General features: G+C 34.1%; 1 protein-coding gene across 4 annotated transcripts in view; it reads left to right on the forward strand.

The window, feature by feature from the left end:
• Window positions 1–2,964: 2,964 nt before the first annotated feature.
• The window catches only part of nAChRalpha4 (nicotinic acetylcholine receptor alpha4), a 64,307-nt gene continuing 52,587 nt past the window's right edge, over window positions 2,965–14,684 (forward strand). For all 4 annotated transcript variants that reach the window (XM_088040209.1, XM_088040211.1, XM_088040210.1 and 1 more), the window contains exon 1: window positions 2,965–3,199. In XM_088040209.1, coding sequence (XP_087896335.1) covers window positions 2,996–3,199 — 204 coding nt within the window. In that variant the 5' untranslated portion in view covers window positions 2,965–2,995. The remainder of the gene's footprint in view (window positions 3,200–14,684) is intronic.

The following is a 14,684-nucleotide window of genomic DNA, read 5'->3' on the forward strand; positions in this document are numbered from 1 at the left end:
TGTTATGTTCATTCCAGGCACAATCAATAAGTCGGTTTTTTGAGGTTGCTTTGAGGGGTTCTAATTGTTATGAGTGTTACGTCGAAACGGGAACTACGATACTTCTTTACCCTCCATTTAATTTCACTCGAAGTTTAAACGTTTTTCGGAAACGGACACAAAAAAGAATCCGCAGAATTTATTAAGCGATTTCGATAAATCCTTAACAAAACGGATATATTTTGTCATTCTTAAGTAACACCAAATCTGTTAACTCTTCGATGCACACAGGACTCGAAAAAGAAAACTAAAAATAATTAAGCCACTTCAGATAGGAAGCGCCCGACTTTAACTCGTCAAAAGATATTCGTATTTTGCAATCTCAGCGTTGTCTCCATGTCATTAAGAAAAGACGTAGAACATAAATGTCGCTCGCAGGATCCGAAGCAAACGGACAGAGCTCTACTCAAAAGCAGGTAGAAACAATTTAGAAGCTTTGAGAGAAGCAGATTCTTATTCCAAACCACTCGTACTTCTATCAATATTAAACTAGGACAAATTAAAATATACAACTTCGTAAAATAGAGAAAGACAATTAAAGTTGGATGCAAGTGGTTATTCTCCTATTTTAGTTCAAAAGTCAAACTTCATTTCAGGTTCTTTGTTTCAAACATTCCGCGGATAAACTGTCACATATTTTAATGCACAAATAATTCATTTTGAAGGGAATCCGTTTTAACTTTCAGAGAAAAACGTTCCAACAAAATAAATTTATTTTTCACGCTACAAACTGGAATTGTTTTTTGAATAGTTTCCCGCAATGGCTTGTTTTGGGTTGCATTGTTCCATTTGAAACGTCAAAGATCGAGCTTCGTTAATAGAAAATTTGCAGCGCTTAAAGTGTACATGTATGCTAATTTTTCTAATAACATTTTTCTGAGTACATGCGTTAAAACTGTAGATGCGACCCATTTTCAGTCACGAATGCCTCAAATTAAAAAGCTGCTTAGCTTTTAATAAAAAAGAACTCACCCGGCAAAAATAAATGTAAATCATTGAGGCTTTTATGAAATACTCAGGAGCGTTATTGTATGGCCAATTTAGACGCACTCGGAATTCGCTTTGACACCAGTTCATCCTCACTGTGCTTTTAGGTAATAATTAACGCTTTTTGCTTTGCAGGTTTTAGCAGGATTTTGCTATATCGTCGACAAATAAATTTTATTTGAATTTGGTGATAACATAATTCCCGGATTCTGCAAATTTATAACTAAACTAGCACAAATCCAATTAATCCTTTTGTTGGCGTTTTATATCAATTTGTTTAATTCGTTTGCATGGGCTTACATAAAATCAATTTTACTGGTTTGGCGGGTGCGCTCATTTTTTTTGTCTTGTCAACAGGAGCTGAAAAGCTGCTAGTAATTTTAGTTATGAGTTTAGAGCGTTTTGCGCCCGCAAGCGACTTAAGCTCCATGAACATAATCTTAAATACAGTCGAACTTCCACAACTCGAACTTGTATTACTCGATTTTTTTTACAACTTGAAATTTATTTTATTCCCTTGCGTTTTCCTTAAAATTTCCATGAGATTTCTTCTCTATAACTCGTATACTAACTCTATAACTGTAAATCGAATTAAATTTTGCCAACATACGTTGTGTAGACTTCTATAACTCGAAAATTTTCTCAGAATTAGTTTGTAAAAGCTGATATTGTGGTACTTCTGAAGTATATTAATAGCTTTAAATGCCACCATAAATCTAGAATTTTATTAAAAGTGTTAGATAGCTATGAAACTTGTAACAAGATCTCCAACGTCACCTGAATTCATTCTGAATTATATTTCGAAAATCTGGTTTTGGGGTAAGTGATTCTGACAACGATATCTCACTAAGAAGAATTGAGCCATAAAACAAATTTTTAAGTGCAAGAAGAAGAATATCCTAAAAATTCAGATCAAAATCAGATCTTTAACAAAAATTTCGGAAAATTATAAAAATTGCAACTCGAAACGATGATTTTGAAGATTCACATTTATAAGTGAAAAATGCGTTTAAAATATTCAATTTTTTTTTACAATGAAAAACTGCTACTGAGTACAACTTAAAAATTTTTAAAAAACAATTTTAGAAAAAAAAGAACAAACATAAATTTTAAAATTTTAATTTTTCGTTTAGTTTTTCTTTAACTCGAACTAATTGTGGTTTCCCTTCAGACTTCGAGTTATGAAAGTTCAACTGTATAATGATAGAAATTTGGTGCGAGTTATCTGAATTTAGCTCGAAGAAACTCGGGATTTTTCAGGCTTTAAGGATCAGATTACCGATATTTTCTGCTGCTGTAACAAAGCTTTTGAATTAACGGTTAACGATTTGATGGCGATAAATTACGGGAACCGTGCAAGTTGTCAAAGTCCGAGCCTGGCCAGTGTTTAGTGTACGTGCACAATAATAAATCGCCTTAAGTGACGAACCGCCCCACTGCTCCTACCTGCCTCTGGTGTTTTTGTTCTTTTCTGTGCAAAACTGGGTCAGTTGAAAAATGATAATTTGGAGTTTCGATTTCTTTGAGTTTGAATATGACAGATGATTAATAACCGTGATGGATGTGCAAGCACGTTTTAGTTAGAGAAGTTAATAATTGAAATTACTGGGATTGGAGCTGCGTGGGGGCAGAGGGGGTTAAAATAATAATTGCTAACCAATATTTAAAGCGCTAAGGTTGTTATTTTTAGACGCCTGACAATCCCATCGTATCGACCTTCCCATTTCAAGCCATAGGTGTCACATTAACAAATTTCAGGTCAATTCCCTTTTCCCCTCTTCCCTTCGTTATCTCCTTCGCACAAGTGAGGTCACTCTCAATTAGAAAAAGATAATTCAGCATCTTAATCCGTCCGTTGAAATTTCCGTTCCTGTCGTTTCGCACAGGATCGGGTGGGGTGCCGATGTGGCATCGTCTGTCCGAATCGAGCGTGCAGTGTGGCTCCAGAGTGCCGCGGTGCCGCGTCGGGATGCCTCCTTCCGCCGCCGAGACGCTGAGAGCCTGGCTGCTGTCGGCCTTGGTAGTGCACGGTGCTGTGGCTGGGAATCCTGATGCCAAACGTCTTTACGACGATTTACTTTCCAATTATAACAAGTTAGTGAGGCCCGTGGTCAACACTTCGGATGTTTTGAGAGTTTGCATCAAACTTAAACTTTCCCAGCTGATTGACGTGGTGAGATCTTGGTTTTTGTCGATATTTGGAGGGAAGGGCGGGAGGGGTGGAATCATCATAACTACTGAAGAGAGGGAAGAAAAAGGATTTTTTATCACATGAGCGGGCACAATTTAATAATACTTCACGTTGAAGGGTTTTGTTTCGGATTCTATAAAGAAGCGTGATTGGCACATTTCGGAAACAATATTTTTGGATCAATCTCCATCAACAGTCAATGATTTTTACATAAACAATTCCCAATTCCGTTGCTCAAAATTCTATAAAAACGTTAATTTTTTGAGAGCCCAATTTTGGAAAAACTATTTCTACCACAACATCAACACGTTTTGTTTGATTTTACTGGAAATATTATGATTGACAGTATTCACAAAACCATATCAGTTGCCACCCGTAACATAAACAGACAGCCGAAAGACTCATTTTTTATTCAACCAAACATTCCGAAAGAACTCCATTTTGGTTTCAGATGCTACATAATTAATTTACCCAAAACATTTGCGATTTTTTTTGTTACTGACACTAAAATGATTACGATTCGATTTTGCAAAAAGTGCGACCATTTCCCCTTGTCAATCGTCAGTTTTTTATCACACAATTCTCAATCATTGACAGAGATTGTGCACCGTGAAATTCGAGAAAATAGTATAAAACATTTTTCCTCGCGATCAATAGTTTCGAAGATACAGCCGTGAAAAGAAAGTGCTTCCGACTGACAAACGCAGTCAATTCATCAGTCTTGTAACTTCGCTTGTAACGTTTTCATAACAGACAATTGCAAAATTAAAGTACATTTCTACATTATTCGTTGTGTTGTCGAGAAACATCAAAGCTAAGGATGAGACATTTTATTTGGAACTTGTTTGATTGTGATTTACTTTGTGCTTGGGGATTTAATTAGAAAGACGGTTTCAGCACAGACGAGGATTTTTTAATTTGAAATCTCGGTGTTTAAATATGTTTTAAATATTAATATTGAAGCGGCAACCGTTGCGGGTGGTGTAAACTTAATGCTAAAGAATGGTTCCGCCAGTAATGAATTTATTGCTCCGTTTAATTTCCCGCAAGTGAAAGTGTGTTGTGTACAAAATTGACCGTCATTATACCCCTAATTGTCTCTTTAACTGCTAATTCACACCCTTCTAAGATTTCATCCTGTTTACTGTAACAGTTACTGCACCAGAAGCAGCGACGCTATTTAATTTAATTTTGAAAATAATGTTTCCATTCAGCTTTCTGCAAACATTGTAAAGCTCACAAACAATGAACGGTGTATTGTAAAATCTGAGTGTTTTACTGGCGCATATTCAGGTTCAATTTACGAGTTTAGCGAAAGAGTGGCTTATGCTTTGTTGTGAAAGATTTTTATGAGAGAAGAAAGTTGTATTGGAATTATGCAGAATCCAACTTTCTTAATGGCACAATTGGTGCTGTGAAAGTGAAGTGAAATGTGGCGAGAAATAGGTTATTTGATTAGCCGGAGAAAAACTGGTTAAAGAACAACATTTGGCCTGCGAGGAGACAAATTTTCTCCAAACTTTGTCACCAATATCAACTTTATCTGCACTTTTATGGGAGGAAACATGTTGCGGTCAATGAAAATCTACCAAAGTAAAAAGCGGCGCAGCCGCCATTTTTAATTCTTAAGGTTTGGGCTCGGAATTAATTTTTTTCTTTCCGCAAACTTTAAAAAAGCTTCTAAAACAAATGTTTTTCAAAATTTATAGTTATTTTATAGTTTCGCTACGATATTATATACTATAATTCTTTATGATTCTTAGATACATAAGAACCTTGAAGATTCCATCCACGGTTGCATCAATTTTTCTTAATTATTTTTATTGCTTTCTTCACATTTTCTAAGCTTCTTTAAGTGTTTCTAGAATTTTCCGGAAATTTTTAAGATTCATTAGATCTGTTTCATTGAGCTTTGAATGGATTCCTTCAATTTTTTAGAGAACTCTTTATCATTTTCTATAAGTTTCCAGATTCTAGGATTTTTTTAATATCACAAGTAATGTTTTGATTCTTTTAGAAATGTCCATATTTTTCTAGATTTTTTTTTAATTTACCAAAATTTTTATGATTTTTAGATTTTATAGCATCTTATAATAAAACACTTTGTATGTCTTTAATTCCTCACATATTTCTCTAATTTTTTTTGGTTTATTCAAGTTTTATATGATTCTTTAAATTCTTTAGATTTTCAGGATTCTATAGCACTTCCGCACTTTAATTTTTTTTTTAAAATAACCAAAATGAAGTTTGTTGAATTTATATTGAGTTTTATGTACTTATTATTCTTACATAAATCTTTGCATATTTAAGAATTCTGTATGATTTTCTATGATTAATTACAGAAGCTAAATTAAATATTAAATTTCGATTAAATACTTAAAATAATGTTAAACATGACTTGTGATCGTTTATCCGCCAATTAAATGTCAGCAATCGTCAGATTAGTTGCGAGACGAGCTTGATTTTATTAATTTTTTACTTTCCTCAAACTTCAGAAAAAACCTGAAACAAATGAGTGTTTCTCAAAATTGGAAAGTTTAAAGAAAATATGTTTCCTCCAATACCTCATTTGTCTTCACAGTAAAAACTGGCAATAACTGTGATAAATGAAGACAGGCCCTAATTTAGCCGCCAAAAGCGGCCCTTATGCACCTCGCCTTAACCAACACTTTCATTTTTCACATTGCGTTACGTGCGTTGGTCTTAATCCATATCATAAGATTCCCGCCGCAATAAACTCCGGAATTCGGAAATTTTCCAGGGCTCAGGCAGAGATAAAAAGAACTGTGTCAGAAGTTAGATTGTCAAACTTACGCCCCCGTAAGAAGTCTTTAGTTTTCAGAGTTCATTGCGGTCGGACTGGATTAATTATTTGTAATTCCCAAACGAGTTCATTTTCGGTACAGATTTTAGTGTTAATCTAGGCGCGTTTAACAGTTGTGAACACGGCTTGAATCCAGATTGCATCTGTAAATTTCAGTAATTAAACGATTCACAAAACACGCCAGCTAATTATTTCGTGAGGGTGAGTTGCGTCGATCTTTATGACAGATTTAGGTAAATCCCAGTGGCGCACGCATAATTTATTAAGCATTTATGTACTGGAATAATAAAACGGGAGAGTGTAAATTACAGTTTACTTCAAGTACACAGTAAACATGTAAACACGTCTGTTGGAATGCAGGAAACTTACCTTCTAAATCATTTAGATAACGTGAAAAGTTGGAGGTTTTATATGCGTTACACACTGCGACAATATTTGTGATCTGTAAATGAAAATTCGAAAAATGATGGCGTCTTTCCAAGATTAATGTGTTTTTGTTTACTTCGGAAATGAAACAAACGCTTTATTTTTTATTTCCGGTAAATGAAGGCCCTTGGAACAAAATATTAGATTCGTTCAAAGCACTGAGGCGTGGCACAACGTGATAAAATTATTTTAACAAAGATCAATGGCACTAACGTGCACAAAACATGCCCAAAATACTAAATAACGAAAATCTATTTCCTTCGAACCAATTGAACGAGCAATAATTAATTTCTATCAGCTTTTAATCTTTTGTAGAGCTTTTAGAATAATGTTATGACAAGGATCGGGGAGATGTTTTCGAATTATAGAGGCGGGAGAGTGTAAAAACACGATAACGGTATTGGTTTAATAAAAAGCTTTTAATTTGTTTTTGTTCAAAAACTCGAATTCGCCATAAGCGCCACTGTTTATTAAGAAATTCGAATAAGCGTCTGATCAAATTTAGCCCGGCGCATCCACCATTTTTATTAGGATTAAGTCCGGCGAAAAAATAACTCCACATATCGCCATGACATAGTAACGTGTTATAAATCCCGTTCCAATAAGAGCCTTTCTTTACCACAACTATTAACTCTTGTAATAAATTGTTACGATCAGTTCAACACTTTTTTCCGTTTTATAGCATTAAGGAAATACGGAAACTGCCATTGCAACAAACACGTGTGAGATCATTGTGCAAATACGGAATATATTAAATTTTCCGAATAACAATATTTTGTGGAGTGAAACGATCGTTACGGCTTGTGAATTTTAAAGAATCCGAAGAAACGTGGTTATAAAACTGCTTTTCTCCAACAAAAGCTGAGTCGATGGAGTCTTCTTTTGTGAATTCGACATAACTGAGTCGAGAAAGCTACACTGCAGTAAACATCTGAGCTACTTTCGTAACAAGATTGAAAAATGGTGGATGCACTCAAAGTTAATTAATTTCAGGTGTTTTTAGTGTCTTAAGTAATGTGCATCAATGCTTTGAAACGTCGTTTCTCTTTGTGCAGGATGAACTGCTTCTCCAGTGTTATGAACTCACATGACGTTTGCCTCTGACAGGCTGAAATGAATAATTTAGGAGCATCTTGGTTGAGACTCAAGCTAAGATTATATCCTGCCGACTGATAACTTGAATTTCGTGTTTATCTTCGTGCGTTCTAAATAACCGTGTAAACAATGAGCGGTAATGAAGCGATTATGTGTGAGTAAATAAATCTAACATGCTTGATTCATTCATCAAACGTTAGAGGCGAAATGCGGAATGTGAGATATGTAACAGAAAATTGCATTAAGCAAATAGCATTAACCGCTTTTTTTATGTGACACGAGGGGATGAATGGGGCGTATGTCAACTGAAAGGCGAGTTTATAAAAGAGACGGATGGAAAAAATTCTAGTGGATGGGACACACAGAAATTCCATTGTCGGGGGTAAATAGAAAAATTGGGTAACTTAATAAATTGAGGAAAATACGACACCAGTAACCTTAGATTTCTTCCGTGGGAAATTGTAGGATTGTTTGAGGTGCTTTGAACTTTTTGACGCTCTAGAATTTCGACAGAAAACGCAAATTTTTGGTAATTTACTGTCGCTCAGGTATTAGAAGCCGGTCACAAATTTTTAACGAAATTTTTACTGGAGCAGTATAAAATCATTTTTAAAGTAGAACTGCCTCCTGATTCAGTGATTTTTCGATATTGTGTTAATCTTCCCACATAAGGCTGTATTCAAAAAGTAATGGGCGAAAAACATGAAATAATAAATTTTGATCAAGATTCAAGAGTTAATTCTAAAGAAATTGGCTGAAATGAGCATGAAATTCGCAAAAATTGTCAAAATATCAACTAAATTTGAAACTAAATGACGATTTTATTGCAGTTCAGACGGTTTTTGAGGCTGTATTTGCAAAGTAATGGTCGAAAAATATAATATAATAACTTTTTATCAAGATTCAAGAATTGATTTTATAGAAATTGACTGAAATTTGCATGAAATTTCCAAAATTCGTCGCAAAATCAACTAAATTCAAAGTTAAATGCCAATTTTTTTTCTATGCAGACGATTTTTGGGGCTGTTTTTGCAAAGTAGAGGTCGAAACGCATAAAATAATAAGTTTTTATTAAGATTCAACAACTGATTCGGAGAAATCCACTGAAATGTGCTTGAAATTCGCAAATTTACAGCTAACTGACGATTTTCTTTACATTCAAACGGTTTTTGAGACTGTATTTGCAAAGTAGAGAAGAAAAATCATAAAATAATAAGTTTTCATCAAGGATTAACGGTTAAGAGGGGTAGTGGAGCTATGAAACGAAATCTTATAATTCTTACCTCTAAATCAGGATTCAATAAAGTCAACTTTTTTCATGAAAATTTGCATTATAAAAATGCTTTTAAGTTTTAAATTCATTTAAAATTCGATTTTTAGCAAATCGGGAAAAACGCACTTTTTTATCTGTCATAGTTTCGAAGATATGAAACACTGAAAATTCCAGAAAGTTTTCCACTGAAATAGAATTACTGTCGAATTTGAGCAATTGAATCTTAAAATTTAAGACAGGATTCTTATCGACAAAAGCTCGATAAAAACGATGGCAAAAACAGCATCTTCCTATGTCCTAGTTTTGAACTTATTGAAAATTAAAAATAAAAAAAAACAAAAATAAATGTACATTTTATTTGAACAGATAAATTTTTGAATTCGAAAGGTGTAAGACTGGACTCTTGGCAACTAAAGGGCGAGAAAAATGATAAGAAAAACGCATTTTTCTTCCTCTTATAGTTTTAAAGAAATCGACCATTGAAAATTTCGGAAAAATTTTGCACCGCAATCGAATTTTATATTTGAATTTAAACAATCAAATTTTCAATGTTTTTATCCAGTAACTTCAAAACGATAATAAATAGCAATGCTCTTGTTAGCGTCAGAGAGACAATATCTCAGTCTTTCTAATTAAGTAGGAATTAAGTACAATTAAAAAGCGACGAAATAATTTTTAAGGTATTTGAAAATCACTATAAAACGCGTTTTTTTTTTACACCGAAGATTAGTTTTTCAAAAATATCATGGAAAATACTAATCCTAGCAAAGAGTTGTATAGATCATTGAAAAGCTTGTTTAGTTTGCTTTCTAAAACACTTTGCAGCAAATCCCATAACTTTGCAAAAAACTGAAAAAATAAATTTTTGTACAGTGAACCTAAAAATATCATTTTTTAAGAAAATTTTTAGATCCGAACCTGATGGAGCGAAACAGACTTTAGGTTCGGAATTAATAATAATAAACAAACAATTAATTTTGTTCCATTCCTCAGAAGCAGCAATTCCGGTCCCGGAATTTTTGTATATTAAATTACTGAGACACAAGCAAATAATAAAATTTATCCCTTCTCTTAATTAAGAGCAATGTCAACTGTCCCGGAGCTATACCAAAATAACCGGAATTTTACTATTACAGCTCCATTAAACTGAAGGTAAGCAAAGCTATTAATTTAGCCATTAGACAAAACCTAGAATTTATGTAGGTTGGTCCTTAGTAAGATAAAGTTACCACAAACATCCAATCCAATTGTGATCTTATCTCCGAAGTGTCTCTGGAGATTTAAAATATAAGAAAGCTTATAATTGCTTTCTCCAGTTGGATATAACCGTGAAAAATTAGGTTCACTTCTTTCGTTGAAAATGTCACCCTTTGGCAACGTTTTCTTAACGGAGATCCTTTGTATAGCAAAGGGTTAATCCAAGGAGGGAATGTTGCAGCACTTATAAAATATGCTAATGGTGTGCGGCTTAAAGATAAGAGTATTCGAGTAAACCAGAGCATCTGCCAAAGCTGTCACGTGGTGTTCAAGAAGATCGATTATAGCTGTAGGTTGGAAGTCCTTCTGAGATAACAATTTCTTTAAGTAAGGTTTGAAAGGTCAACAAAACCATAGGAAGTGTGTTGATTTATGAAGACGAAGAGTTAAATCGTAAATTCTAGGTAAAAATGCACTAAATTCGTTAGCCCTACTTGCATTTTTCCTACTCCCTTTCAGCTGACCTGAAATTTGAATATCATGAGCACTTTGCTCTCTTGAAAAACGAACATCAAAAGAAATTTCGATAATAATTTATTCGGGTCAAAAATTTGATTTTTCCCTAAATCAGTTTCTTATCAAAGGAGTTTCCCGATCAATAGATCCGGAATATTAGAAAACTTTAAATTGTTTAACTTTCTTCTATCGTCAACAAGTATAAACAATTTTCCCTGACTCCTCGGTTATTTACCGCGGCTTTTAAATGTCAAGATTTTATTACTTACATCCTTTTGTGGCTATCTTTGCACCATAATTTTAACAGACTTGATGTAAAGGGTAATAAAAACACTATAGAGATGTCAAAATTACGATTTTATGCTCCGATAACTATCTAATGTGTATTTTGTTTTATAACTCCATCTAAACTATTTCCACACAAATCATAAACCTGATTGGAACGAAAAACGCGCCATTATCAGGAAACAATGAGCGGATTAATTTTAAATATTGATCAGTGTTAATTACGCGAATATTAAATAAACTGTCAATCACAACGCTTTGGCGCTTTGCGATATGCAAATTTTATCTCTCCGCTCTAATAACTTGCTAATATGCCAGATTTAAATTAGATCACGCTGGTTGCAAGCTTCCGCGTTTTTCTATTTAAAATTTATTTGCAGAGTTTTAGTTAGATCCTAATTATAATTCATGTCGTAGTCCCCGTCTAGAATCACAATTTTTTCGTATAAATAAAATAGAAGCTACACAATTTCAAAAGTGACAGATTTAAACGCGATCTGGACTACATATAAATAATATGGAGAACGTGTTCTAGGTAGCAAAAGCACTCCAGAGCTCGCGAGCACGAGCTTTTCAATAAAGGAAATTAAATCCGCTCTAATTGTGGATTTCGACATGTAAATACAATATTGAATTTAATTTACACCGTTCTTTTATCGGCGTTTGAATTATTAATAAACCGCCGCTTCGGGAATTTAAAAAGTTAATGTAAAATCAGTACGAAATTACCATTTCCACTTCGAGGTGACTTTTGCTTTGAAATGATTAATTCAGGGAACTTTGTTGCGTTAAATGTGTCACAGGCTTTCTCCGTTTGTAATGAATGTTTTTCATAAATTTTCGTGGGTTCCAGGTCAAATTTTTCACCTTGATTAAATTTAAATTAGCGTCTTTGATGACGCTCGTTAACGATTTATTGTCGTTCATTGTCCTACAATGGCAGCGTTATATTGTTCTATAAGTAATTGTAACTAACTCTGTCACGCTTTCACCCTAATAAATTTCGAACAAAGCTAGGATGAATACAGATGGTATAATTTGGAATGGCCGTTTAACATAAAGTCGCCGAAACCAATTAAACGTTTGACAATTACGAAAAAGAGAGTTGGAACGTACCTTCCGGAATTATTACTTTTCCCTGGAGAAGTGGAAATTTATGTGATTATTGTGTCCCTTACCGGACGAGCAATAAACATTTATCCTTCAAGTCTGCTCTCCTGGCGAAATAGAACGGAGGACATCCGAAATGAGTTGGAGTTTACCCCCTTTACATAACGTTCATATTAAAGTTGGAGGACTGACGACTGTGTAAACTGGACTTTTGTGCAAATGTAAATACGGTGAAGGTATTGCTTTCCGACCTTCGGGAGATTTAAAATTTATTTCACGGTTTTTCGGTGCTCTGCATTTTTCTGCGATGATGCGATAGTCTGGAAAGGATCCGATCCTGCGTTATTTATTTGATCATGACCCTTGATGGAAAATATCAATGAGATCACTGCGTTTTTAAGCGAGTTTATACAGAGTTCAACCAGATTAATTAATTCTTGTAGTGTCGGTATGGCTACATATTATCCAGACTTTCAGTCGACCCTTTGACAACATCTGGTTAAATGAATGAATTTCATTTCGCCTGTTTTAGAGGAATTTTTCCCATTTATTTGTTGAGCAAACGTTTGAATCTTAAGCAAAAAATTATTTAAAGACAAATATTTAAATTGGCGAAATGTGAAAAACAGATTACAATAAAACTCGCACCAATTAAAGTTTCCACAGCGTGTGGCTTAATAAATTTCCTTTTGCAAGACAAGTGGATGGATAAAAGTAAGACACACCCCATAGTTCGAGTTAATGAGGGTTCGAGAAACGATCTGATAGGAAAAAAATAGGGTTTTCTCGGTAGGGTGAAAAAAGAATTTTCCACCGAAATTCAGTAGCGATATTAAATATTTCAGATATTTTCGGAGTAATTTATGTTAACAGCGTAGAATTACACGCCAGACTGTCATCTTATTTTGTTTATGGTCGTGTAATTCGGGCCATTGTTCCTGTTTATTACACTAGTCAATACATTTTGGGAGAAGCGAAAAGTCATTTCTAAAGTGGAATAATCTTCTCATTGCGAATCCAAAGTCCGTTTCGCTCAAACAGGCCCGGATTCAAAGATATTCTTGAAAAATAATTTTTTTAATTAATTAATTTTTTTTTTGGGTTTTACTGTCCTAACGTTCATTTGCTTCAGATTTTCTTGGAAGTTTAATGTATGGAATTGCTCTGTAGGTTTTGAAAAGCCAATTTTATAAGCTTTCCAATGGCGTATAAAACTCATCGGTAGGGTCAGTACTTCCAATGATATTCTGACAAATACAATGTCCCAAAAAAACGCAATTTAGCGGTTAAATCTTGATAAAAACTAGTAGTTTTTTTGATTTCAAGCTCTACTCTGCGAATCCAACCCAAAAAACGGCCAGAATTTTCAAAAAATCGTGATTTAGCATCAAAATTTGTGTATGAGTGGAGTAAAAGACACAAATTTTAGAAATTTTCGATTTGAAGACAAACCAAAAATTTCCGACATTCTTTAGACAAATTCGTAATTTTGCTAATTTTCGAGCCACAGCTATGAAATTTGGGGAAATCACTATTTTTGAGTTGTGTACTATTTCTACCAAATTACACAATTGTAGAGCAAAAGACTCACATTTTAAAAATTTTCGATTTGAAGACAAATACAATTTTATGTTCATTAATGAATTTTTTACAAGAACTTTTACAACAAAATCACACATTTTTTTACACATATCTCTTAGTCCTGTCCTGATTCAAAATCCGGTGGCAATTCTTCTTTAGAAACGACTTTCCGCTGCTCCAGAACAAATTTCGTCGAAAAATCGCTCGCCTAGGTTGAAACATTCCACTGTTGACAACACGAAGAGACTTCTAGCATAAATGCACCTCAATGCATTCAAAACGCTCTGAACCGTGCTTATTACATTTTTATACTATGTTTGCTGTAGTATCTATTTATGACAAGAAGCATCAGCGATGAAGACTTGGAGCATCGATAAAACGCGATGATCATCCGCCTGTATGTTCTAGAATTGGTGTTGTAAAACTGCAGCTCCATCATGTCAAAATTCATTTCCGCTTTCGTCTTTAAAAACTACATTACATTTCTCAACTTCATGCTCTTATCTATGATTCTTTCGGACACATTAATTCTCGAGAAAATTATTTCTCTTACAACTTGCCGTTTTAAATCCTTTTTCACTTAGCTGCGTCAAAATTCGATCCAGGTTTATAGTTCGCAGCTTTTTTATGAATCCTTACTCGTCGAATTTTTTTTATGGACGATGGACATCTTCCCGGTTTTACGACAGTTTGTGAGAATAGAGCTGTTGGGGTTATCTATATTCGTCGGATGTGGATAAATTGTCAATTTTATTAATTAAATAGGTTTGCTTGGAGCAGTGAAGGATATAACGCATCACGGTTATGAACCTGTCTTCCTGCCTAGATAAATCGATGAACTAGTTCCGATACCTACAGGCAATTTAGACATATCTAGCATCGGATTAATTCGCAAAATCAACACAAATAAAATTACAAGTTTGAGCTCATTCTCGAAGCTATGTTCAAATGTCAGCCGCAATTGAGCATATATTAATTGCGAAGAAGTTAACGGAGACAAACATTTGCAGGAATTCGATTTACGGATCTAAATGAAGGCGCATCATTTGCCGGAGCTCATTACATAAAAGGAAAAAGAAGGGAAGTTTCTAGCAACAATACTCGACGTCGTTACGGAAAATTTAAATTTATTTTCTTAATTGCAAATCCGATAAAGTTCT

The sequence above is a fragment of the Gnatocerus cornutus genome, chromosome 6, assembly GCF_029298725.1.
Source record: "Gnatocerus cornutus isolate USDA-ARS CGAHR chromosome 6, icGnaCorn1.1, whole genome shotgun sequence".
Lineage (NCBI taxonomy): Eukaryota > Metazoa > Arthropoda > Insecta > Coleoptera > Tenebrionidae > Gnatocerus > Gnatocerus cornutus.